The following is a 27,488-nucleotide window of genomic DNA, read 5'->3' as shown; positions in this document are numbered from 1 at the left end:
TAGGAGCAAAGGGAAATGGCAGTGGAGGATGGCGACTGCAGGACACAAAACAACAACCTGTTGCCTCCAGGCCCAAGGACAATTAGAGGCCACGAAGCACTTGCGGGATCAAGCAGGGAAGAGATGATGGAAGAAATGACTGAGCCATTCAAACACAGGACACACAATTTATCACACATACTTAAAAAACACACCAGGAGATGCAAACACTTCAGACTCTGAATCTCACAAAGATGAGGCAACTCAACAACAACAACAAAGCCACCCGATTCAAAACTGGGCAAAGAACTTGAATAGACATTTTTCAGAAGAAGATACACACATGTCTATTAAATCAGCATATGAAAAGATACTCAATATCCTTAGACTTTAGGAAAAGACAATCAAAACTACAGTGAGATATGACGTCAGACTCAATAGGAGGGAATGTAGAATAATACACATTTTTCATGAACTTTTCATAAAGGAGTCATCTTCAAAAAGGTCAAAGAAAAAGCTATGCATGGATTTTGAGATTTTTTACATTAAATAAGCTTATCCTTTAATTCCAATTCCCCTGAACTTTTTGAAGTACCCTTGTATAATAAAATATTCAGCCTTAAGAAAGACTGAAATCTGAATAAGTACTACAACATGGATGACTCCTTCAACACTATGCTAAGTGCCATAAGCCAGACTCAACAGGACTATCATGGCCTCACTTATATGAGTTACCTAGTGCAGTGAAATTCATAGAAAGGAATTAGGATATCGGTTATCAGGGGCTGGAGACAGGGGTCAGTGGGGAGCTATTGTTTAATGGCTATAAGAGGAGTTTCAGTCTTGGATCATGACCAAATTCTGTAAATGAACAATGGTGATGATTATACAATATGAATGTTCTTAACGCCACCAGATGGTACATCTACAAATGATTTAAACAGTATATTTTATCTGTATTTTCCTACAATAAAAGAAAATGTGAATAAAGTAAGAATATAGAATCTTTCTTCTGGAGGTTTTGTAGTTGAGGTTTGATTGCTAGTATGGAGAAAAATCCTACAAGATGCCAGGAAGACGGGAAAGTCCACAACCTCTATATCATGCTTGGCTCTTCTCACAGTAAGCCCTGTGGAACCAGGCAGGGCTTTCTACTTCCCAGTGCCCACATAAGACAGAAAAAAAGATGGTCCAGACATTAATCTAGCATCCCTACCTCATGTCTTTAGTTACCAAGTCCAACTATGTTCAAAAAGATACCCCTTTTTCACAAACTGTGGAACTCCCAACAGTGCAGATGTGTGGACAATAGGTGAACATGCCTATCTCCAGACATGCTGATGTGAAGGGTGAGATGAGTCAGGTCAAGAGTAACAGGGATCCTGATCAGAAATGGTAGACTTCCTCTCCATCTCCTTCACCAAGGTCCAGTCCAAGATTCAAGTGTCCCAAGGTGTTTCGACGAAGGATCTCCCAGCCCCGGTGACTGTTGCTGCTTTGGGATGTGGTTCGAGATAGGGAGGGGGTTTGGAATGCCACAGAGGCTCTGGATAGCATCCCGCTCTCAACCGTAGAGGGCCGTTTCTCAGAAAGTTGTTCTTGTCCATCCTCCTTGTCTGAGCACTTGAATGCTTCCACATAGCGAAGCACTCGCAGAGGATTCTGGTCATGATGGTTCTCAACCCTATTGAGGGGAAAAAGAAAGGACTCAGCCAAGGAGGTGAGAGTGGACACAAGGAGATGCAGAGGTGAACACAGAAAATAGAGGATTCGAGGGAAAGGAAGGAGGGACCAGCGTTGAAGGAACAAGAGCCTCTAGGATCAAGTAAGGAGAAGGGGACTGGAGTGGAAGCTAAAGAGGTCAAGCAAGCAGGATTTGGAGGGTACTAGGACATGCGTTGAGTGTATGTGAGTGTGAGTGTGTATGTGTGTTACTAATGGATGGGAAGTGAAGGAAAAAAGAGAGGCAATGAAGAGATAACTGTGTCACAAGAGTGAGGAGATGCAACTCAGGAAAGACGTGAGGAGAGAGAAGAGCCAGGTTAGACGAGAGTGGAGCATGGAAGAGGCAGAGTTGACATAGAAGATACTGGAAATGGGGGTTGTCTGGGACAGGAGTAACACAAGTTGAGAGACCCATGCTCACACCTGAGCACAGTCACATAGACCTGATCTCCCCTGCATAGCTACCCTCAAGTACACAGAGCCTGCACCTGCTGCCAGCATTCCTCCTACGTCTCCACCTCAGCTCCGCCCCTCCCCCCAAAGGCAGAAGCACTCTCAGGATGTGTCTCCACTGCCCTGGCTCCCATGACTCTCACCCATCTGCAGTCGACACACACTCTGCTGTCACTCACCGCAGGAACCAGCGGTCTCCTAGTCCATACTCATACCCACAGATCCCAGAGCGAGGCCACAGGAAGCGAGGCATCTTCCGCTCCAGCATCACGGTGGTGGCCACAACCTAGAAGGAGGTGAGAGAGGAAGAACTCAGAAAAAGCCGTGAAGTTCACAGAGGTGCTGGAGCCACCAACAGAGAGAACTGCAATCTGGTCCCTGGTGAGATGAACACACCAGAGACCCGTGGTCAGGGCACTCTTTATGTGACACTGGCCTGGCCAGGCACCATGTCCACTAGGAAAGGAGAAAGGGCATTTTATGAGTATTTAGAATAGAATAGTTACCCCTACATTGCCATTCTGATTTGTGGAAAATGAGTCATTCCAAGCTAGTCTAATATCCTTTTTCATATGAAAGCCATGGACCAATGACCTTGATTGAAATAAAATGTTTAAGAACCTCTATGTACTGGAGGATGCTTCTCCAGTTCGGAGAGTTTGCAGCAAATTAAATATCCACATCTTAAGAAGGAAAGGTTGATTAATGATTGTGTACTTGGCGGGGGAAATTCTAGTAACATGTCCTGTGTTTTGTCCATTGCTCATTAACTTCCTCAATGAAACACAGAAGACAAGCTTATAAAATATGCTTGTGACACAAAACTGGAAGGGATATGTAATATGTGGAATGACAAAACCTATATAAAATTATCTCACCAACTAGAATGCTGGTTTAAGCCCAACAACTTGAAATTTAAGAAAACCAACCATGAGGCCCTATGTTTACATCTAAAGAGAGAGACTAAGGAAGTCATGTCACAAAGATGCCAGGATTCTAGTGGACCTTAAGCTTAATAAGAGCCAGGTATATATTTTCTAAAAGATCTGACCCAAATTTAAGTGCTATTAATAATAGTATTACATACAAAGTAAGGAATGGCATAACCCCTACTAGTACTATATGGCTCCAATCATATCAGGAGCCATTGTAGTTTTGAAAGCCATGATCTATTAGTACATGAACAGAAGGTATATTCAGGATGGGTTGGGACCAGCAGGAAGTCCTACTGGTTCATTGGACGAGACAGCAGTCCTTAAAATGGCCAGTTCTCTTCATCATGTTCTCTACTTCCTGTTTCTTTACTCCATACTTCCCTTGCTTTCTTGGTTGTACAAAATTCCCTTCTACATCAGGACTTCCAATATTCTATCTTCTGTTCCTGGAAAGCACTCTATTTCCATTGTAAACACATTTTACTGTTCTTGTGCTATATCACTCAGCCTGCTTTCTTTTCTGGTAACAACACATATCATTTATTTTAAAAATCACTCCTTCACCACTCTCAGTACATTGGTTAGAGCATGCTGGCTGTGCACAGTTCTCATTGGTTAAGTCTATCCTCTGCCAAGCCCCCACTTCATCACCACCACCAACCCCCATCACCATCTAGTCCTTGACCTTACCTTAAATTTAAAGATGGCCTAAACCCCCAACTTGCTGTAAGGAGATGGAATTCGGACTGAATTTTCAGGGAGAAAGACACTCTCTTAAACCCCACAGCACTGTCCAATATCAGGAGAGTCACAGGATACAGCACGAATGGAACCCATGGAATTACGTGAGGTAGTGCACCTGCTCATCCTTTCGGGCATTTAGAAATCCTCTCAGCTATGTCAATCACATAATAAAAGGGCATGCCTTAGAAAATAGTCCAGAGAAAGGGGAGCAGAAGAGAGAAACTGACTTGGGGATCTAGCCAGATATCCCTAAAGCTAGTTTAATTCTCTAAATTTTCCACTTACAGGTACTAACACATTCTCTTCTCTCTTTTTAGAGAAATGTTTGAATTTGGTTTTCTGTCTTTGCAACCTATTTGATACAAACCCTGACCTCCTCTACCCTTTCTCATCAATCCTCTCAACTGGCTAATTCTTATGTATATTTAGGGTTTCAACTTCTTAAAAATTATTTGATTATTTGGTTATTTTTATTTATTTGAAAGACAGAGAGACAATGAGAGAGAGAAAGAGAGACAAAAAATATTCCATCTTCTGCTTCACTCCCTAAATGCCTTCAACAGCTAGGGCTGTGCTATGCTGAAGTAGGAGACTGAAACTCCATCCAGTTCTCCCCTGTGAGCACCAGGAACCCTGGTACCTGAGCTATTATTTGTTGCCTCACAGGGTGTGCATTAGTCAAAATTTGGAATCAGAAGTAGAGTTGGGACGTGAACTCAGGCACTGTGATATGAAATGCAGGTGTCCCAAGAAGCATCTTAACCACTGCGTCAAACACCCGCCTCTTAGGGTCTCATCTTACATGTCACGTTCCCTGAAAGCAGTTGCTAACTTCTCAGATTCCTCTTCTTAGCGCCCAGACCTTCTCTGTGGCACTTGAACGACTGCAATCTCACAGATTTCTGTGGAGTCATTTGTTTAAAGTCTGTCTTTACTACTAAGCTCTCAGCTCCATGAGGGGACAGATTGTATCTGTTGTGTTTGTGCTGTATCCATAGCGTCCGGACATTGCCCAACACAGAGAGTCCCTAATGATTATCGCTAAATGAATGAAAAGTTTGAGGGGATAAATGAGGGATGCGTTCAAACATTTGAATGCAACTCATATGGAAGGATGTGTTCTGTGTTACATGAGAGGAGAAAACTTGGGTCAGAGAACAGAATCATAGGAAGACTGCGTTTCAGTTCAATGCAACACCAATGGTTTCTATAACAGAAACTTTCGAAATAGGGAAAAACTGCCCTCCTCCAGTCACCTACCCCAGTGTACACTGTTATATTATCAGGCATTAAAGAAGATACGGAAGGGCCCTCTGACCAACAGGTGATTGTTATGTTAATTAAGTAGGGTGTTCACCACAGGATCACTAAGGGTGATTTCCAACTCTAATATTTTATTAGCCTATGATGATATAAAAGAGAAAAAATGATTTGCAGAGGCAAACAGAAGATAAGTCCAAATGCAAAACCAGAATATAGAAGAATAGAACAGTTCCCAGGGCACTTGAGGATGACTCCTGGATCAACTTTTCACATGTGATTGGCAGCCCTATTTTCTCTGCTTCCATCCTCCATCCACCCACAGGTAACTCAGACTCACATGAAACTCTGTGGTGATATCCCCACTGGGATCTTCTATGACTCCCCTAAGAGTGGTCCACCAAAACTTAAAGATTGAGTTTTCTCTGCATCCCCTGCCCTTCAGCAAGTCTAACACTAGTAAACTCACCTGGGCCCTCCAGAGCTCATCCCGCTCCTGGGCCACCCGCCAGTGAGTGTCGCCCATCATGGCAATGAACAGGTTGAGCATGAGCAGTGTGGCGATGATGGCGAAGGCGGCGTAGGTGATGCAGTACATGAAGGGCAGGTCCACACTGTAGTTGGCGGGGCCGTCGATGATGGTGAGGAACAGCTCAAAGGTGCTGAACAGTGCCGTGGGGTAGTCAGAGAATTCCCCCAGGTTGTTAGGGTCCTCTGTCTGGAAAGTGATATGGAACGCTGCTCCCCACCCCAGGGGGAGGACATGGAGATGGGGAAATGGAATTAGCACAGTAAGTGGTTAGCACTCACTCCACCTCTGATACATTCGTCTCCACACTCCACATGTACACACAATTATATATCCATAAATGTGGTCAACTGTGAAACTCTCCAACCCTAAGATACCCTATGAGGAAGTTCATCACTCTGGATAATGATCATACTTAGCGACTTGTCAAAAAAAAGTATGCCTCTGTGTGTGTATGTGTGCAATAAGTAACCTAACTGGTTTTTACATTTCAGAAAACCAAATATTTAACAGTCAAGTTGTTACAAGAATGCATGGAATCTCCAACAATTTTTAAAAGAATACGTGGAAAGCCTAAAAGGAGAACACCTTTTTATCTTGATGGCCTCTGGATAACCATCTACTCTGAGATTCCCTGGGTGAGCCTGGATCACCACAGAAAGGCATCCTTGTGCAGTGTGCAGCCTACAGAACGGGAGTGGGTATTGTATACTACTCTTTAAAGGGCTTCTCCACGTACAAGAACAAAAGCATAAGGTGGTTCCAAAAGCAGAAATAGGGTCTATGGCAAATCATGCTTCTTTCTTGAAGAAAGAAGCAAACACGATGACCAGTAAGCGATAGTTTGGGGGATTCTGGGTATGGAATGTCTGTAGAAGCTACTCTGTTATCATTACTGTACTTCGTGTATTTGTAGTCTATGCATGGAGGCAAATAGAACAGGGTGTGAAGAGAAGGAGCACCTAAAGGCTCAGGAGAGTGGAATTCACCAAACAGGCAGACTGTCAGAGCTAATCTTGTCATACTTTACACGTTGCTGTATTTTTCTCATCAACTGTTTTGAGGAAATCCTCCATTAAACAGGGCAATTCCTGAGGATAGTAACAGAGTCCTCTGTACCCTGTCACAGTCCTTTGAAATTGGTTTGGGGTGGTCTTCGAAGCCCTTCTAGTAGCTCTTGTCTGGTGGATGATCTTTGCAGACACTGAAGGCTGAAGTTAAGTCGCTACCTTTTACTCTTCAGATCTGGGCTTCCTCTTCACTCCCTCCATTAAAATTGCTTCTACTAATTACCATTCTATCCTTTGGCTCTTTCTCTACCTGTTTTCTCTCCCTGTGCTGTTCCTTTCTTTCACTGCCTGGTACTCTCCCACTGGGCCTTGACTGAGTTCCTGCTTGTCTCAGTTCTCCAAATCTCTCTCCAAAAGTATTCTTTCTCTGTCCCTTGTGATAAAATGATTTCCTGATCTCTCAACCTTAAATGGCCATACATAAAAAAGGGACACTTCTATCTTACTGAATGCTTTATGTTTTTTCTTTTCAACAGTAAACACAGGAGAGATATTCTTCACGTTGTCTGTTTGCCCACATAGTTTTCAGATCTACAACTGGCCAGTCTTTTCTGTTTAATGTCCCTCTCTCTCCAAAGACTTTTCTCTGTCTCTACTTTAGAGGTCTTGCAGATCTATTAGTCAACATGAATGTTATTGGCCGAGAATCCATGAGTCTACCTTCTAGGTCAATCCATGTGGCCTTGACCCTACGGATATTAGTGGGTGCCTTACTTAGACTTACTTCCCAACAGGAAAATAAGCACACAGATAACAAAATGGAGTGAAAATGAGAACTTTGAGCAGGAGTGAGAGTGAACTTTCTGGAGAACTGAACTCAACGATCTAATGATGATAGAAGTAGCGCTTTTACCTGAGGCAAATCCCAGGATAACCACAGCCATTAGCCAGCAGAAACGCATTAGGTCTCCAAAAATCATCTACCGAAAATAGAGGAAAGGAACAAAGGTGGGGTGACCCTCTACTGTCTCTGGTCAGCTGTCATTAACAGATCAGGGGTCCCATACTTCTACCAGCTTTATTCTGAGCAGCTACTCCTGTCTGTACCTACCCACCCCTCCCTCCAGGAAAGTCCTGTAGCTGAACCAGAGGAAAGTTGGGGAAACACTGACCTTCTGGATCATGATGGTGAATGGGCCTAGCATCTGGAATCCTCGAGCAAAGTACATGACACTGCACCAGCCCAGCACCAGGGCAAAGGATAAGGGGACCACCTCCCCATTCATGTTGGTGAGCCGCATGACCATGGTCAGGAGCACCAGGGAAGCGTAGGTGATACTGGGGGCGGGAGAGGGGAGAGCAGGCAGTGAGAAGTGGAATAGGAATATTCCAGGTCCCCTACAGCATGGTGGTGACTTGGTGGTATCCCACATATATCCCACACAAGCTTGATCTTAACACCTAAAACACACATATAGTCATTCACATGAGCCCATTGGAGAGAAATTCCCTGTGTGAGGGTCACCTGGGGCCTAAATCCCATAGGATGAACTGGAGACCTGGAGCAATTCTGAGTAGAGGCAGAGGGCTAGAAGGAGGAGACACTCACATGATGACATGGAAGGGTCCCCCGAGGATGGTCTGTCCAAAATAGCGAGAGGCACCAACTCTGAAAATGTCTGGGATCTAGGAAGAGGCCAGTGTAGACCTCAGCCTGTGGCCTCAGGTGGATGCCCTCGGCCAAGGTCCCACCTGCACTCACCTCTAGGAGCAGAATGATCACAGCCCCTGTCACGGTCACCAGCTCTCCCACCAGTCGGATGTTATCCTGGTGAGTCACGTAGGCCTCCTATGGGGGATTCCAGGATGAGAATTTTTGATGGGATCCCCTTACTGCCACCATCACCATGATCCCCAGTCTACTTTCCATATGGCTAACTCTGACCAGGGCATGAATCTAATCATGAAAAATTTCATGTATGTTCATATGCTAATGGCTTGAGCTGCCATCCAGCAATGTCATATATGTGTGAGAGCGTTTTATGATGTATGTACTGAGCTGTTGAGGACACATTTCAGAGCATTGGGTAAAGAAGGCTAAACCAATGGGAAGAGAGTTTAGTGCCTTGGGATGGTTTCACCTATCCACAAAGCTCAGCTTTTCCAAACTCACTGTGGCTCCCAATGGGTAGAACACACTGTCAGTGTATAAAAAAATATTGAGGTTCCAGGATGGGCCCAGCCATGACCAGTTAGCTCTCGTGAGACCTTGAACATGTTGTTGAAGACCGTAGAACCTGAGGTTTTCTCATCTATAAAATAGAGACATTAATGCTTAGCTCCCAGGGTTACCATAGAGGTCACTTTAGATGATGTATTTGGATGGACTTCATAAATTATAAAGCACCATAAACACAATAATTGTGGTTTTAGTATGATTTGGCAATATAGAATAGGGCAAAAATGGGGCAAGAGACACTATATGGATTTTACTTCTGAAGAAGGGCCCCTGCTCCTCTGTCTTGAGTAGCAGACATAGAAAGAATAGCGCTAGACCAAGGTAAGACGAAGGCCAACCTACTTCAGTGAAAGTTATTACACAGGGGTAGTAAGAGAATTCAACGTCAACAATCCTCAACTTTTTTTTAATTGCTGATCCTGTCTGAGAATATAATTATCTCTGTGGACTCTCTTTCTGGAAAACTGTTCTTGTATACACAATTCCCACTATGAAATTGTACAAGTAAATTCAACACATTCATTCATTTTTAGGCTGCTTTTAGAGTTCTTTTTTGTCCTTAGTTCTAAAAACTATCCATGAATTCCCTCTTTTTGGTTCATGGACTGGCTGTTTATTTAATGTTTCTATAGCATCTGACTGTTATTGCAAAACATGCCAACTCCTTTTGAGAGTCAGGCAGTGCTAAGGTTCAGATATGCTTTGAGTGTCCCCAGGTGTTCATCTGTTGAAATTTAATCTCCATTGTGAGGTATTCAGAGGGTGAAAACTTAATCCAACTCTGGTGTTTAGAGGTGGGGCCCTTGAAAAGTGATTGGGATTGGGTAGAATCATTGGGGTGAGGCCCCCAAGGCTGAACACTGGAAGAGTGGAAGAGATCAGATGAGACACACATGTGTACCAACTATCTCTCACCATGTGATATCCTGCACCACCTCTGGACTCTGCCAGCAGGAAGTCCATTATCAGATGCAAGTCTTCAACCTGAGTCTAAAGCTATGGACCATAATAAAACCTCCTCTCTTTACAAAGTCACCAAGTCTTAGGTATTTTGTGAAATAATGAAAAATCAACCAATACAGGTAGTAAGTAAAACAATAAATGAGAAATATGTTAACTTTTGAAACAAAATAACCTTAAATATGGAAATAAGGTAACTACATTCATGCTACATATATCTGCATAAAATTTTTGTAAATATTAAAACTTTTTATTTTGGTTGTGTATGTCTGAAAAAATGCTACCAACCTTTCTCAGGAAGAACAGGCACTTTGCACAAGTTGCCTGGGAGGGCTGTGAAGATCAGAGTGCCCCTAGAGGCCAGCAAGGGAGTGTCACCAGTTGTTGCCTCTAGCCAAAAATGTGAAACCATGACTAACGGAAACCATTCAGAACAGTTCTGGTCACCAGAATCCCCTGCTGGCTTCCCCTCTCCAGCTCCTCTGCGTTTTCAATGGATTCCTTCACATGCAGGCACTCCTCTGCACAAGTTCACCAGCGAGTGATCACATGGTGCAGAAAACCCAAGCTTTTGCCTGAGACCCGCCTGGTCTGTGACTGCCCTGGAGTGGTCGCCTCTAGCACTCTGTCCCCAGGAGTCCCCTCCCTTACTCCAGGCTGCAGAGGACCCAACAGCTCCCTTACTTGCTGCCCACCAAGAGCAGCAGAGGTATTTTGTAGGGTTTTGTTGCTGTTTTTTTCTCAATTACTCTCTCTAGAAAACAAACAAAAAAGTAAGCACATGAAAGTTGCAGTGAAAGTAATGAGAGTGTTGGGCTTTTAAAACACTGCTTTTCTTCTTATTTTAAGGGGAACTGTTGTGTTTCTCATTGATACAGAATGCTACCTCTTGGGTTAGAATAGATACCCTTGCAAGATTAAAAAAGAGTTTAGTGTTTTTAAAATGGAAAGGGTCATTGAACGTTCATGGTTGACTTTCTGATGCCTACCAAAGTGATTCTCTCTTTTTTTAAAAAAAATAATTATTTATGTATTTGAAAGCAGGAGTGAGAGAGAGAGAGAATCTTCCACCTGCTGGTACACTGTCCAGTCTCTATAATAGGCATGGGATGGACTAGGTTGGACCCAGGACCCAGGAGCCTTAACCGGGTCTCTCAGGTAGGTGGCAGGGGCCCAAGCACTTGCACCTTCTTGTGCTGTTTTCCAAGGCCATCAGCAGGGAGCTGTATCAGAAGTGGAGCAGCCAGGAAACAACCTGGTGCCCATATGGGATGTCAGTGTCGCAGGCGGCAGCTGAACCCGCTATGCCACAATGCCAGCTCTGGGGATTCTCTTTTAATCAACTTCCCTTGAGCCTCTGGAATTAAACCTGAATGAATTTTCCTTTTAATTTTTAGAATTTTATTCTTAGGGGATTTTCTGTCTATATAGAGAGGCTGATCAGCGGTTCTCTAGATTTGCGGTTTTTATGAAAAGGTTTTGGGATCAAGATCAAGGGTATGCTTGTTAAACTGTCAGAGGCCATTTTCTCAAGTTCATTTTCCCTAGTCTCCCCGTTCTCTCGGCAATGCAGCCTTTACAGCACTATTGCCTTAGGGGAGACCCCTGGCACCTATCATCCTGTTTACCCTGCAGTTATCTCCCCCTTCTTCAGTGCACCCCGCCCCCCACCAGGCTTCTGAGCTGGGTTTTCTCACATGCCATTACCATCACATGGTTTTCTGTTTACCAGCATTCCTAGCTGTTCAGTGCCTTCAGGACGCAGGTGACAACGGAAGTGTTCTAAATCATCGCACAGAAATTTGCTAGACAGTCCCTACGCTTGATTAACAAGCAGAGAGAGAAACACTATACAAGCAACGTGGAGGTGACAACAGGGATGAGGAGCTAAAAGAGGTAGAAACTGGTTTTCCCAGGGAATGAGGCTTGGGCAGGGAGGAGGAGCAGCCCAGGATGCGGCTGCTCTTCATCATCTCCATCATTTGATTCTGAAATCATATGTGTGTGTGTTCCTTATATTAGAAAAACGCATTGTGAGACAAGAATAAAAAAAATACTACGTAGATTACCAAGTCTGAGGTACAAACCCTTGCTGCTCTGGCCCTGTCCTTACGTCTTCAAGTTCTGTATGAGCTCCAGCCGCACAGCGGGTGGGGTTCTGGATTCCTAATTCAGGCCTCCCTGAAGTCCGCACCTTTTCCTTAATTACATTTCTTTGAGAAGCAGGGAGAAAAAGGTGAACCCAGGAGGGTGGAGGCAAGCAGGCAGAGAAAGTTCCCCTATGGTGACTCACTCTCCAAATACCCACAACGGGCAAGGCTAGGGGCAGGAGGGATTCAATCCAGGTGCTCCCCTGTAGGTGGCAGGAACCCAAATACTTGAGCCATCACTGTTGTCTCCCAGGGTCCACACGGGTGGAAAGCTGGAGTGAGGAGCTGGAGCTGAGAACCCAATCCAGACACTGAAACTGAAATGCAGGCACTTTAAGCACCAGGCTAAACACCCTGTCCTGCGAGCATGCTTTATATCCTGTCTTCCTCCTCTCTGTTGCTTGGTGCCTCCAGGCTCAGGTCAGGCCAGCACTCCTCCTGGGTCTCCTTTCCTGCCCTTGGGTGCCTAGGGAAGGAATCTCTCCTGGTGCAGCTCTATGCTTACAGCCACCCCTAGCACACTGAAGTGCCTGGGTACTCCCTGTCTCACCCATAGTCCCAGACATTTCATTGCAACTTTTGATCCACAAAGTATGACACTGTGGTAGAAACTCAACCAATAAGAAAGAAAAGGAGGAAGGAGGGCCAGGGGAAAGCAGGTGCAAGCTGAGTATTACTGCATGGCTGCTCAAAGGAGATAAAGAGAAAATCAAGGAGTGGAAATGGGAAAACCTCTTTGGAGGCAAAAGGTGAAAAAGATGACAAATAATTGGGATTTTCTGGTATTTCCAGATTCCTAGCTCAAGCTCACCTAAATTGCTTGGCTAACAATGCTCTGAGAAAATACTCCACCCTAACCCCTTTAGAAAATAAATATCTTCCAGCAATGACTGGAATTTTTTACATCACACATTGCCTGGAAATTCTGGCGTTGTCAACAACAAAATCCCCTGCAAAGAGTAGTCATTCACACTTCATGGAAAATGGGGCCAATGAAATTGCTCTTACTTACCAGATGGCTGAGCTCGTTACCTTGAAGAAAGTGGCCCAAGAGGGCAGGGACAGCAGGGCCCGAGGCACTGCTCCGTGCAGGGAAGTCTGGGGGCATGAGCAACCCCTGGCATGAAGTGGGAGGGTCTTAGGGCCAGCTCTGGCCCCCAGCTACACCGTCCCTCCTTTTTCTCCCCAAGATCTCTGACTTACAAAGAACTGAAGCGCCAGAAAACACCTGCTGTGGCTTACTGGAGAGTTACGCTGCTTCTCTAACTGGACAGGGGTACCCACGCAGGGTGCCCATCAGAAGCAACTGGGGAATTTTGATCACAACACGTGCCCAGACCAACCCTGGGTTAGTTTGCATCATTTGTTTTGTTTTCCTGAAAAAGCTCTGTAGGTGTATCTTATAGGTATCCCAAGATGAAAATGTCTGGACCATAATTAGAGGGGGAGCTCCTGGCTCCCCTGTAAGGCCACTTCCATGTCCTTGTTGCTGCATTTTCTCAGGAAAATGAACTCGGGAAATTTCTACTCTCATCAGAGGTGTCCTTAAAGTAAACCTTACCCTGTGTTGCATAAGCCAACCATTGGAAAAAATAGGGTCAATTATCAAAACTAGAGATTAGATAATAGTTCAGAAGCTAGGGCTGAATCACTTATATACGATCCTGTACTCAGCATTACAGTGCTCCTCCTCTTTACAGGGAGAAATTAAAGGTGATCTGATAAAGGTGAGCATAATGGATTCTAGCTAGCTCAACACCAGAGATGTGAATTTCTCATGCAATGGATCCCCTCAGAAAGAATGCTGAAATCTAACACATCACCCTGGAGGGAGAAATGGCCTACCTTGGTATTTAAAGGGAAGAGATCTGAGCCAGGCATTTAGCCTAGTGGTTAAAAAGCTGGTTAAGACCCTACCTCCCACATCAGAGTATCTGCATTCACAACCCAACTGTGATTCTTGACTCCACCTCCCTGCCAGTGCAGTGGGAAGCATGGCTAAAATAGTCAGGACCTTGCCACCCAACTGGGAGATCCGGATTGTGTTTCTGGTTCCCAGTTTTGGCCCTAGCCCACCAGTGTTGGTTCTGCCCCTGCTAGGAGTGCCTTTTCCAAAGTGTTTAATATCTCATGACCTCAGAGTCACCACTTTAAAAAAATAGATTTCTTACTTGAGAGGTAGAGTTACAGACAGAGAAAGGGAGAGACAGAGAAAGGTCTTCCATCTGCTGGTTTTCTCCCCAGATGGCCGCAAAGGCTGGAACAGGGCTCTGATCAGAAGCCAGGAGCTTCTTCTGGGTCTCCCATGCAGGTGCAGGGGACCAAGGATTTGGATCATCTTCTACTGTTTCCCAGGCCTTAGCAGAGAATTGGCTCAGAAGAGGAACAGTGGAGACACAAACCAGCACCCATATGGGATGCTGGCGCCACAGGTGGAGGCTTAGCCTACTACACCACAGTGCCAGTCTCAGATTCGCCACTTTGGAAACAGTGACAATTCGATTTACTCATTAGAACATCTATCATATAATGCTTTGTCATCTAGAAGGTGAGCCACAGAGTTGCATCAGTCACTTGGAAGCTGGTTGGAAGTGCAGCTTATGGTTAGCATGTACATTTTAACAACATGCCTAGGTGCTGCTAACTGCCTGGGAGGTGCACAAAGGAGGCACTCAGTAGCTACCATTTTCACCTACACAGTCCCCTGCTTTTCCTCATGACTTCCGTTGCTGTAGTTTGCTGCTTTTTTCCATAGGGAGTTGGGGAAGACCCCGTATAAAGTTGTGTAGGACTGGAGATCACTTGGGCTTTCTAATAGCGGTGATGCTTCAGGTTGTCCAGGCTGATGAAGGCTAGCAATAAGACAGCTGAGCTCACTAACTGGCATGCATATGACTGAAATGCATGAAGAGGTGGGCATTTGACACGGTAGTTAATCACTGCTTGGGATGCCTGCATCCGTATCAGAGTGCCTCTTCAGAGTCCCAGCTACTCCACCTCCGATCCAGCTTCCTGCCAAGGCGCATCCTGGGGGGCAGCATGTAAGAGCTCAAATGCTTGGGTCCCTGCCACCCGCATGGGGGGCCTGGAAGGAATTCCAGTCTTCCGGCTTTGGCATGGCCTAGTGTTGACTGTTCCATAAGTTTTGGGGAGGGAACCAGCACGTAGAAGACCTCTCTCTCTTTCTGCCTCTGTCTTTCTGCCTTTCAAGTTAAAAATGAATAAAAAGAAAAGGAATCTCCTTCAGAAGTACTAAAATAAACTAACAAAATGGATGGAAACCTGTGCGCTCTCCCTCCCTCTTTACATCGGACTCATCACAGGCAGTGGTGACTTTACCTTCAGTAAGTCCCCCGGTGCCAATCCCTTCACTCCACCTTCTCATCGCTTCCCTAGAGCAGCCCACCATTAGTTCTTGCTTGCTGAGCTGTCTTTCCCCCTGCAAGCAGACTCATTTTTCTAAATGTAGACTCTGGCCAAGTCCCTCCTCTGTTTAGGAGCCTTCTGTGCTTCTCACTGACCTGGGGATAAGGAGTAAAGTCCTCCAGATCGCTGGCAAAGGCCCTGCATGATCTGTAGAAGATCACCGGAGGCACCCTGCCCTCCTCCCCACCCTGGCCAAGCTCCTCGTGCCTAGTTCACCTTGCAGTTCTTAGACCTTGGGTGCAGGCCTTCCTGCTCCAGGGCCTTTGCAGATGTGTTTTCTCTGCGTACAGCTCCCTTTTAGCCCGAATCCGCTGAGCGCTCAGCTCCATTGCCTTCCCGGGAAGTCTTCCCTGACCTCCCAGAGGGACTAGGCCCCTGGGAGAAGCTCTCTTCACACCCTGTCCTTTTCCTTGTCATAAGAAGAAATAACGCCAATGATGGAATCACAGGTTGTAAGGAAAGAGCCATTCATATGGGCATTTGATGAATGCCAATCAGTGATCCCCAAAAAGGCAAAGGCTGTGTGTGCCTTGCTCAGACCATTATTATTGAATGTAAGAACCCTGTTCAGTCCTTTTGAGACTGTCAATGATTACTTGTTTAACAAATGAATTGGTGAAGTCTTTCTAGGAAAGAAAGGGGCAAAGGAGAAGTGACAATGGGAGATTGGAGCCCTCCTTGCTGAATCGTGCACAAAGATGAGGACCTAATTCTCAAAGACTGGGGCTAGATGGATCTCAAAGACAGAGGGCAGCAATTCTCAACCCTGGGGGCTGGTGCTGTGGCATAGTAGGCTGGGCCTCCGTCTGCGGCACTGGCATCCCAGGCAGGTGCTGGTTCATATCCCCGTTGCACCTCTTCAGACCCAGCTCTCTGTTTGCAGCCTGGGGAACGGTGGAGAATAGCCCAAGTGCTTGGGCCCCCACACCCATGTGGGAGACCCAGAAGAAGCTCCTGACCCCGGCTTCAGATTGGCTCAGCTCTCTCCATTGCAGCCATATGGGGAGTGAACCAATAGATGAAAGACCTTTCTCTCTGTCTCTCCCTCTCTCTATCTGTACCTCTACCTCTCAAATAAATAAATAAAATCTTTAAAAAAGTGCCAAGACCAGGGCCTCAGCTTCAGAAACTCTGATTTATTAGGTACAGAGTATAGCAAATGAGCTTGCCTTTCACCAGCTTCCCAGGTTTCTAATGTTCAGTCTTAGTTAAAAGCCACAGATCTAACAGGAGGAAGGATTTACCTAAGGTCAAACAGCTATTTAATTTCCGAGTTAGGACTAAAACCTGACTGCCTGACTGCTGGACTCTGAACTTTATCCTCCCCGGGAAGCTCAGCAGAACCCGTATGGTACAGCATGCTGCTCTGCCTGAACCGAGAAGGAATTGAACAAGGAGGAAAGGAACTCTAATCAATAGGGCTCTTGGGAAACTCTGGAAAAGCAAAATGTGTATGGCTGAATGATGAGGCGTGTCAGAGGTATTAAATCACCCCGAACTGGATAAACCAGCACCGTCCTTACATATGCCAGCTTCAGTGCAGTTTGCGCTGCCTCGTATAGACAGCGGAGTGCCCTGAGATGTGCTGCTCCTACACGTCCTACTCCCCTTACCCGGTCTACACCAGGAACACCCCTCAGGCCCAAACGGAGGTGCACGGACCACACCCTCCTCCAGAGACCCATGTCTCCCTCTGACAGTCATCTTCCCAGGCAGCCATCTCCACTTAGGGAGAGTTGGTGGCTCTGGAAACACTAACTGTGTACGCACACACACACATGCACACACACACACAGAATCACAGGAACAGGAAAGATGGAGTGTATTTCTAACCAGGAGCTCATTGAGCTTCTTGGTCCTGTTCTTTCTCATGCGTACCTACCACTGACTTGGTCCTAACACAACTCAGGGTTTTTGCCTCTTGAATACAGGAAGTTCATGTTCTCTTTCTGAGACCAACCTTTTTCCTAGTAGGGGACAAATACACTTACGGCTGTTCTATCCTGCAGAGTATACATTTCCAGCCAACCAGCATCCACTTCTCTCTCTCTTTTTTTTTTTTTTTGACAGGCAGAGTGGACAGTGAGAGAGAGAGACAGAGAGAAAGGTCTTCCTTTGCCGTTGGTTCACCCTCCAATGGCCGCCGCGGCCGGCGCGCTGTGGCCGGCGCACCGCGCTGATCCGATGGCAGGAGCCAGGAGCCAGGTGCTTTTCCTGGTCTCCCATGGGGTGCAGGGCCCAAGCACTTGGGCCATCCTCCACTGCACTCCCTGACCACAGCAGAGGGCTGGCCTGGAAGAGGGGCAACCGGGACAGAATCCGGTGCCCCGACGGGGACTAGAACCTGGTGTGCCGGCGCCGCTAGGCGGAGGATTAGCCTAGTGAGCTGCGGCGCCGGCCAGCATCCACTTCTCTTACAAAATTCTTCTCCTAGCAGCCCCAATTTGTAAACCTCCTGTTGGCTACTTTTAGCTCATAGGATAAAAATAATTCTAGGAATTCATGTAAAATCACTCCCAAAGGAAGCTCTATTTGTTGAATTTACATGTTCATGTTCAGAAGCATGCATTAGAGTCTACATGTTCCATTACACATGAAGGAAATTCTTCTACTTCCAACATTTTGTCTCAGCCCTCCGCACCAGCCCAGGTCTCTCTGAGGGACACCACAGAATGGCAGACCCACAACATCAATGGGACCTGAGAGATGATTTGCTTCAACCCGCTGTGCAACCCAGACATATGGCAGATGGTCAGGCAGCCGACACACTGTCATCAATGTGCCCACACGGACAGTCCACTGAAGAGGTTGCAGGCTAGAAGGGCTGTCAGTGTTGCTCTAATGGACCAGAAATGGACTCCGGGTGGACCTGAAGCACAGCTTTTCTCTTCAGATCAACAACAGGGTTTCCCTTGAATATCCCTCAAGAAAGGGCTGTCCCCTTTTCAATTACAAGGAATTTCACAAATGTGAAGGGAGGGTTACAAATACCAAGCATTGTTTCAAAGTGTGTGAGAGGAAGTCCACATCTATCTGTCTGGCAAAATGCACCTTGCTCCGAAAGCTCCCTCCCCACCCCCTTCTCCTGCCTCATTCCTACTGGTGTGAACAGGACCTTGCAAACGCTGGAGCTGGGGGGTAACGTCTGCTGGGAGCATTCGTCCGGTCTCCAGAGCCATCACTTTGCGCTACAGCTCCCTTTGCCCTCTCTGAGAAGAATTACCTGCAGCAGCTTCTGTTGGAGGATGGTGATATCTCTAGGGTCAGTGCGGTTGTCGTCACGCAACTTGAGGGGGCGGTAGATGCAGCAGGTGGTGAAGCAGATCATGTACAGAATGTATAGGGAAGCCAGCACGCAGAAGTAAGGTCGCCCGTATTTCTTCCACTTGAAGCTCACCAGTTCCTTCACTGGCGTCTGCTCCAGGATCTGCCGAGCCTGCCGCGAAAGGAGAGGGTGGCTTGGGGAGACCAACGGAGAGAGGAGTGCTGAGCTTCCTACTGGGTCCCAGTGGGGACAGGGTAGCGATATGCCACCATCATTCATTTAGTCAGTCATTTCTTTGAAGCAAGACAACTAGTCAATTTCTACTATATGCTAGCCCTATGCCAGTGCTACAGAAGCAAACACAAGCCACTATAGCAACATTAAACTTTAACTGATGAGTAGTAGTTAAGTGAAGGCAGAATTGAGAAAGAACATTCTGTGAAGTAGCAGCAGTCTCCAGGGCAGGAGAGTGTGGAAAACCCTTGCCCGTTTGCAGATGAGGCATGGCTGGGGGAATGGGAGAATCCATAGGGAGTGGAGGGCAGAAGTTACAGTGGGTGAAGTAGATAACAGCCAGACCGTTGTGCAACAAGAATGTCAAGGCAGGCAGTTTTAATGACATGGGAAGTAGCCGGGGAGTTCAAGCAGGGAAGTAAGTTGATTTGCGGTAGAAGTACCATTAGAGCAGAGAAAAGCCATAGGACGCACAGCAGGTAGTAGGATGTGGTGATAATCTAAGCCAGAGGGGATGGTGCTTTGATATAAGCAGACGGTGAGAGATTAAAGGTATAAATGAAAGGGGATGAGGGATGAGATGAAGTGTCAAAAAAATTAGAAAGCACAGCCAAAGGTCTTAACCATTAGCAAGAAGAAGAATCTTTTTCACTGAAGCTGGAGGGAAGGAAAGAGATAGTGGGCAGTTCTCAGATGCGGCTGGCAGTCCAGGGCAGGAATTGAGGTGGCCATGGACAGCCAGCCTCTATTTGTGCCATAAGGTGGGAGTTTGGGTTTCCTGATGTAACTAAGGGTGAAGGTGGTGAGGAATAAAAAAGAGGGCTAGAAAAGAAAAGTAGCTGGTACAAGACAAAATTCACTGAAATCAAAGACCAAGGAGGTGTGGTGAAATCCACACAGAGGGACTGGGGCTTCAATTCCTAACAAATTCTGCTCCGAGTATATCTGTTGCCAGAAATATTCCCTGAGCAAGATCACACGAACTGGGCTCTTTCAATCATCCTTCTATTCGTCAGCCTTACCCATCGTCAGTGCTATGTTGTTCTGTGTGGAGTCCTAGGAAATTGTCACGTGGAGGATAAACACTAGACGTCACACCTTGCCACAACTTTGGAAGTGGCTGAAAGCTGGGAGCACTTTCTATTTTACGTCACAGTCTTCGGCAAGTCTTTTCCCTCAGAACACTCAGCACTGCATGCATGATTTATGCACGGCTACATCTCTGGAGGGCTGTCTTTGCCCCTCGTCTTTCCAGTGCCTCCCCAAGACCCAGCGCTAGCACTTCCACTCTAATGTCTTCTCTAGCCCAGCCCAGCCCAGTTAATCCTACGCTACATCTGCTGCCCTGTAGAGAGTACACACCCCCTTATGATATACATTGCACATCATGACAGTCATTGTGGTCAGGGGTCAGAAACGGAGGAAGTTGGCTGCCAAGAATTGTGCTTATTTATGTATTCTTAGTTCCTGAGACTCAGCAGGTACTCCGTATGCTGAACGAGTGAATGCTAGCAAGCAACTCCCATTGCAGAATTCCTAGCCGGAATGTTAGGAGGAGGAAAGGAAGCAGAGCGGAGCAGCGGGAGTGTGCAGTTCTGAAGGCAGTGTTGCCTGGATGTCTTAACACAGGACCTAAGAGACTGTTCTCCCTCCTCCTACGCTGAGGCTGGGGAGTGTCTGGAGCCCAGGCTCTGTGCAGACACCAAGTCCCCTCACATGATGGCCCCTGTTCCCCCTTGACAGCCATACCTCTCGCTTCTTGGAAGAGACCACGAGCTCTAGAAAAGACAGCTCCTCTCCCCAGGAGTCGATCTCCGTGAGGTCATAGAGCGTGGAGGTCAGTGGCCCACAGGTCCACTGGACGTGCTTCCGCTTCTGCATCAGGTGCTGGAACATCTGAGGGACACAGGCAGGTGGAGGGCCAATGGGCAAGAAGCTGCTGTAGGGGGAACAACATGGCTGCACTTGGCCAGTCGCTCTCCCTGGGGCAAACAATGGTGAGGAATCGGGAAACCTCTGCTTGTATAAGCTCTCTTGAGGGGAGAGTGATCTTTCTTTCCACAAACCCATAAGCTCTGGAAGAGAGGCAAAGGGATCAGGCCTTAGGGCTACCATGGCAGGTATTCTAAGGTGAGCCTCAAATCCTCAAGATGTTACTGATACAGTAGGAAGTAAGAGTTCTCCACCCTTTTGGGGATTTGGGGGACAGGGGTCCTTACGGAGCCAGCACAGGGCTGGGGGTGCCCTCACCACAGTGTTGCCCTCCACCCCTGCCAGCTTGAAGGGAGTGAGGCCCTGGTGGTTGGGCACGAGTTCCAGGGACTGCAGGTGGTCACTGTGCTCATCGTAGGACAGCAGCAGGTTGTACATCTGGCAGGCAAAGGTCTTGTTGGGCTGCAGGATGAGGATGTGCAGCACCGTGTTTCCTGGGGGAGGACACGAGGGTTCATGTGGACACTGGCCTGAGTCCCCGGTGGCCCCACCAGCTCCCTGGGGCCAGCCTCTTCCTGCCCCACTCCCACACCCTTGCAGCATCCCAGCCACCGCCTGTCCAACTCTTACCCAGGGAGTCCTGGGCCCGGATGTCGGCTCCGTGCTCAATGAGCAGCCTCACGATCTCCTCGCTGCCCACACAGGCAGCAAAGGACAAAGGGTGCTCTCCTGGGGACACAGAGGGACACATGCAGGAGGGTGCAGGACAGAGAGCTGGTCTGCCCCAGGTGACTGCCTTCTGCACCCTACTTCTCAGCTCAGGCTTGGTTAGAGACCCTTGTCCAGCTGGTGCAGAGATCCATGGGAAGAACTGGCCTCTGGATTTAAGCCCTTCCTACTACATGACAGATGGAGCTGAGAACAGGGCCCCCCTAAGTCTACCGGCCCTCTGCCCCTGCCCACCTCCCCATCTCTCCATGCTCTCCGCCCAGCCCTGGCTCTCACCGTAGTAGATGAGGTTGTGGGGACTGCGGCGGAAGGCAGCACCTGTAGCTCTGGCAGAGACGCTGGCCCCACGAGCAAGCAGTGCGCGCACCAGGTTCAGGTTCTGGTTCATGACAGCGATGTGCAGTGCAGTCTGACCTGGCCCAGAGAGAACCGTTTGCCTTGGGGTCTGTCTCTGTGCCCAGTTCTCTCAGGGGCGCTACTCCCTCAAGGCCCATACAGGAGATCCCTGGCACTCCCTGTACAGACTCCGGGCTTGGGCTCTGCAGAGTGTCTGGGGACTGAGGGCCTCAGTCCCTTAGGTGTCCAGATCAATTTCCCTACCTCTCATCTATTGGCAAAGGTGGGGGATGACTGCTGTAAAAATAATCACTGTAGTATTGCTATGAGAGAAAGAGATAGAGACTTGGTTTCCCGGGCCTATGGGAGGACATAAAGGAAGTCATTTTTTGACTGAAGTGAGCCACAGACGCTCAAAGGCAAGCCCAGGACTCCATAGCTTGAGGCAGCCTTCCCGCTCAACTCTCCATCACTACTACCAAGCCCACCCTTCGGAGGCCTGTTTTAAGAAATGACAGACGATCGCCCCTTCCCGTCTGCACTCTGAATTAACAGTCTCCTCACCTACAAATGGCTCACACAGGGCGGGCTCCTTGGCCAGCTCCGGGGCGGCCTCCATCAGCAATGTGGCGGCCTCCAGGTTGTCATAGAGGGCTGCGACGTGCAGCGCCGTCTCCCCCACAGCTCCTGGATTGGAGAAGGATGGGAATGGAAGAAGGGGTTCCGAGACTCCCAAGGCCCTTTTGTGAAAACCGTCCAAGTCCTGGGGTGGAGGGGCTGGTACTTCTGCCCCAGCCTCCACCCCATTAAACTCAGATCCCACCTCTTTGTTGAAAATCACAGGACTGGTTCAGCAGAAGTATCTTAAGGAGACGCAGATCATTTTCCTTGGCTGCCTGCAGCAATGGAGAATCTCGAATCCTGGGGGAGGATGGCCACGGGTGAGGTTGAGGCTGAGTCAGGACGCCAGCAGCAGAGTGGATCAGACCATCTCCAAGACAGACTCAACTCTCATACAGTGTGCAGAGTCATGTTGGAAAGGCTTGTCCACTGGACTCGAGGGGCTGGAGGCAGACTTGGGCAAGGGCTGGCCTCCGGACTTCCCCCATGATTGGGTTCATGATAGCTGCTCCATGGGAGTAGGCCTGGTGCAGAAGGTCCACAGCGGGGACAGCCTGGGGTCTGGAATGCTGGCTGGGGTATCCCGGGAGGAGGTCCCTAGGCCTGGCTCATCTCCTCTAAGCTGAGCACGTATTTCTGGGACCTGAAGAGCTAGAACAGTGGGATGAAGGGGCATTCCCGTCAGGGTTGCCTAGGGGCGAGGCCTCCTCAACCTGCTCTCTTCAGCCAGGGGGAGATAGAGAGACCAGAACAGCCAGGGATAGGACAGGTCGGCAGACCTTACGAAATCCAAAATCCACAGTATTTGTGAGCTACTAAAGTTCTGGCTTCTCTTTTAGGCTGTTTAGATAGACACCCCCACAGGGGGTGGAGAGTTTGGGAGCTGGGTAGAGGAATCTGTGCCTTTTGGACTTTAGCTTTAGGTGCTTAGATGCAAGGGCCTAAACGTCTCTTTATAACTGAGGAGGAGGGGAGCATCCGGCAGCCCGGCACGGGAGAAGCCTGGTCGCGATATCCACCCTGTGGGACCTCTGCCGGTTAATCTTTGTTTCTGCCCCTGCCTGGATTTGAACTAACCCGAGATAAAGCTAGAGCCAATCCTGCTAGACACAATTGTGTTGGCTCCAAAGGGGGTGTAGGGTCTGCAGGTTGACGGCCATGGAGGAAGAGAGAAGGCAGCAGACTGGTGAGTGGACCCCTGGACGTCCTCCTTCCCCTAAACTCCTTATTCCTAGTAACCCCAGGGGCCAGGGGAAGAAGATATTTTGTTTGAAGAAGAAGTCTTTATCTGAAGGTCTGCTCAGGTCTGATTAGGAAGGTGCTCCCAGGAGTCAGCCCCTGCCCTGTCTATCTCAGCACCAATTCTGATGGGCCATGGGTTCATGGCCAGCCCAGAGTGACCAGCACTGGGATTCTGAGTTCTCCCTTGTCCTAAGGCCACTAGACAAAGCCCCTGTCCCTCCATTTCTCCAGTTCCACTGGCCTTCGATAAAGGCAGGGCCTCCTCTAACACAGGAGATGGGGAGGTCAAAGGTCCCATGGCAGGGCCTGAGGTGGGGGTGAGTGAGGAAGCACAGAACCAGCCAGAGGTTCTCAGGGCTGAGCCTGGTGTAAATCTAAATACAGAATTCCTTGTTCAAAATTGCTGCGAATTTCAAGACAGTGACAGCAGGGCACTGAACCAAGCACAGGGGCTGATGCCTGCTCCCCTCCCCTCCTCCAGGCAGCTCTTGGATGGGAGGCACGTGGCCCCCCTTGGCAAATCCCTGCTCAGGCCGCTTTTCCTGGGGCTGGAGCTCAGGGCTGCCTCAGGTGGACCAGCCCTGCCTGAACAGAAAGTGCCCCAGAGCAAGCAGAAGCCTGCTCAACCTACTGGGCTGCAGGGCCTGGCACTCTGCACACAGTAGGCTCACGAAAAGTGGTTGAGCTCAGGACTCTGCAGGGTCACCTGGGTTGCCCTCCTCAGCTGGTCAGCTCCCAGTGTTGCAGGAAACTCTCCTCTGCATTTTCAGGGAAAGCAACTTGTGTTCATAGTGATGCTAATTCCTTAGTCTTTGTTCTACCTACAAGTCTTCCAAACAAGGCACTTCAAAACCCAAAAGCTGCAGCTGGCCTTGTAGAGCCCACAAGGCCAGCATCCCCTGTCAGAGTGCTAGTTCCAGTCCTGGCTGCTCCTCTTCCAACCCAGCCCTCTGCTAATGTGCCTGGGAAGGAAGCAGAAGATGGCCCAAGTACTTGAATCCCTGCCACCCACAGGGGAGACCAGGATGGAGTTCCGGGCTCCTGGCTTCATTGAGATCACTTGGGGAGTGAACCAGCTGATGGGAAGTCTTTTTCTCTCCCTGTCTGTCTGTCTGTCTCTCTCTCTGCTTCTTTCAAATAAATGAGATAAATCTTTAAAAACATCCCAGATTCCTACCCCTTTCCCAGTCATCCACTGCCCAGCAGCCTGCTCCTGCCTGCTCACACCACCCATATACTTCTGCGTCTTCTGTATGGTCCTTTTTGGTCCCCTCCCACCCCCTTTCCACAAGGTAGACAGAGGAGAGCCAGATATGTCATTCAGATCTATACCCAAAGTCTCCAATGTGGCCACAGCCCCACCACCACTAAGAGGGGCCAGCTGTGGTTTTGCAATGGGTGGCCAGAAGGGAAGGGGATATCCAAATGATGGGCATGGGATTCCTGGTGCTATATCAAGGGAATATCCCCAAATGGCTGAGAGCTGTGAGGATCAGTGCAGAGGAGGGCACAGTATCCCAGGGGTCCTACCTTTCCTGTTGTAGCATATTGACCCGGTCCCGGTACTGTTCCCAGTCTTGTTCTCCAACCGGCCAGGAGATCAGAAGTTTCTGCAGTTGGGCCCAGGGCCCCTTTGCCTTGGGTGGACAGGCCCCCATGTCTGCTCCTTGCAGGCACTGGCAGGTTGTGGGAATGTGCTAAGAGGAACAGGTCTAAGATAGTAGCAGCTGAGGAGGAGGCAGAGCCGGTTGGGGTCTGGACTCCCTTATGTGTGTGCAGCGAGAATGTGCGGTCTTGTGTGCGTGCGTGTGTGTAATATGTGCATGTGCACTGCACCAAGAGCACTGGCTGCCTTGCCTGCTGAGAGGTGCTTTCCTTGGAGGGGAGGAGCTTGCTCCAGAACCTACCCTGGGGGCACAGCTGGGAGGAGGAGGGAGGGACTACACCGTTCTTGGCAGTGGGCTGGGGCAGCTGAGATGGGAGAGGCTGAGGGGTGGGGCTGAGGAATTTGAAGGGGAACAAGGATAGAACCTGGGAAGGTGAGTCTCACAAACAAGGTGCCCAGTGAATGGGATGCAGGTGAGTAGGAAGCGAAGTCCCAGGCTCAACAATAAGGCAAGTCCAGGGCTAAATTCTGGTTCCTTTTCCTTATAAAGCGGGTGACCTCTCTGAGTCTTTTAACTCACAAAACCGGGATAGCAATTCCACGCTCTCCTGGAAGTGTTTGTAAAGCACATCACAAGGGGCTGCTTCTGAAACCAAACCCCCATAATGTAAAAGCAGGACCCAGCCTCTTGTTTGTCTCCCTTAGCCCAAGGCGTCCTTGCCTACCTTTATCAAAAGGAAATCACTGACTTAAGGGAGTTATCCAGCCTTAAAAGGTTCTAATCACCAGACTCAAGGAATCATTTGCTTCTCCAATTGATAAGAACCTTGATGGCCAGTGTTGTCCAGGGGTGGTTTGTATAGGGGAATTCCAGGTCTGGACAGAACGCAGCTGCCACCTTCTGGTTACCCCCCAGACCAACCAGAGACCACCTGGCCATCATAAATTCCCGAAAGAGCACGGCATGACTGGCCAATCAAATGAAGGCCATGAGTACCACTGACCAACCAGGAATGTGGACATGCACTGATCACATTCCTCTCAGCCTCAATTTCAGTCTATAAGAATCTTCACCCCTAACTCCTCGGGTAGCCCCAGATTTAGGCAATAGCTGCCTGGCTCCTTGCTCTGCACTTTGACAACAAATACCTAATTTCTTCCACCTCCCCGATGTCACAGATTCGCTTTCTGTGTGTCGGCTGGAGCAACTCAGTGTGGGGATTCTACAGCAATGCCTCCATTGGAGTGCTGTTCGCGACACTTCTCTGAGCCCTACCTCTTTGACCTCAGTCTTGTGATGAACTCTGTCCTCAAACCTGCTGCCCTGTCAGGTCGTACTTCACAGCGGAGTGTCTGCCCCCTCCCAGGTCACCCCTCTCTGAAGCTTCTCATCCCCCTCCACCCTCCTGGAGGCATGAGGACACAGATCAGAGTGGACTCACTGGGTGCCCAGAGTTTCCACGGTGAGAAGAGAAAGAAACTGAGCACAGAAATCCTGATTCCTGTATATGTGTTCAAACAGCTCACTACACCCCATGCATTTGTACAGTTAGCTTGGGTTCCGTGTTTGGGATTCTTTCCAGGAATGAGACAGTAGGAAGAATGTGTAAAGACAGCATCTCATTATTTTATTACGTGATAGTTTGTATTCATCCTCAAAGAGGTACTGATATCTGTGAAGGAAACAAGCCCTGCCTGCTCTGAGTACAGAGAAGGAGTGATCATCCAAAATCCACGGCTAGTGGCTGAACTGGAACTGGCTTTGAACTCAAGATCTCAGCTCTGAGTGACTGTAGGGCTTCTTACTTCTTGGGAGCCTTCTGGCTATAGGGATGTCTCCATGTGTGGGACTGTCCCCTGGGGGTCCTCACAGGGTGACTGCCCCCTTCTTTTGCTGTAAGAAAGACCCACTCCAGAGATTGAAGAATGGACAAAGCAATCTTTAAGGAAGGACAGGAATGGTACAGAAAAGAAGTGAGGAATGGAAAAGGAGGCACCTGCTATGTGGAGGAAAACTGTTCTCACCCAGGCAGTGGGGAGGGGGTCACCTTGTGGGAAATTTTTCTGCCTTGCTGGGGGTTGGGGCTGTGTGGGTGGTAATGGTCTCTGGAGC

The 27,488-nt window shown here is 48.3% G+C and overlaps 1 protein-coding gene across 2 annotated transcripts; it reads right to left on the bottom strand.

Moving 5' to 3' along the window:
* Positions 1–911: 911 nt before the first annotated feature.
* On the bottom strand, positions 912–25,525 carry TRPV5 (transient receptor potential cation channel subfamily V member 5). 2 transcript variants are annotated; one of them, NM_001082657.1, is given in 15 exon segments: positions 915–1,663; positions 2,337–2,443; positions 5,566–5,834; positions 7,549–7,615; positions 7,808–7,973; positions 8,245–8,321; positions 8,398–8,484; positions 18,634–18,846; positions 20,659–20,805; positions 21,160–21,335; positions 21,472–21,570; positions 21,847–21,984; positions 22,471–22,593; positions 22,730–22,827; positions 25,300–25,525. In NM_001082657.1, coding segments are annotated over 15 exon segments (2,193 nt in total). In that variant the 5' UTR covers positions 25,428–25,525; the 3' UTR covers positions 915–1,365.
* Positions 25,526–27,488: the final 1,963 nt, after the last annotated feature.

Source organism: Oryctolagus cuniculus, chromosome 3 (genome assembly GCF_964237555.1).
Source record: "Oryctolagus cuniculus chromosome 3, mOryCun1.1, whole genome shotgun sequence".
NCBI lineage: Eukaryota > Metazoa > Chordata > Mammalia > Lagomorpha > Leporidae > Oryctolagus > Oryctolagus cuniculus.
Note: the sequence above shows the minus strand (reverse complement) of the source record. Positions and strands in the feature narration are given on the sequence as shown.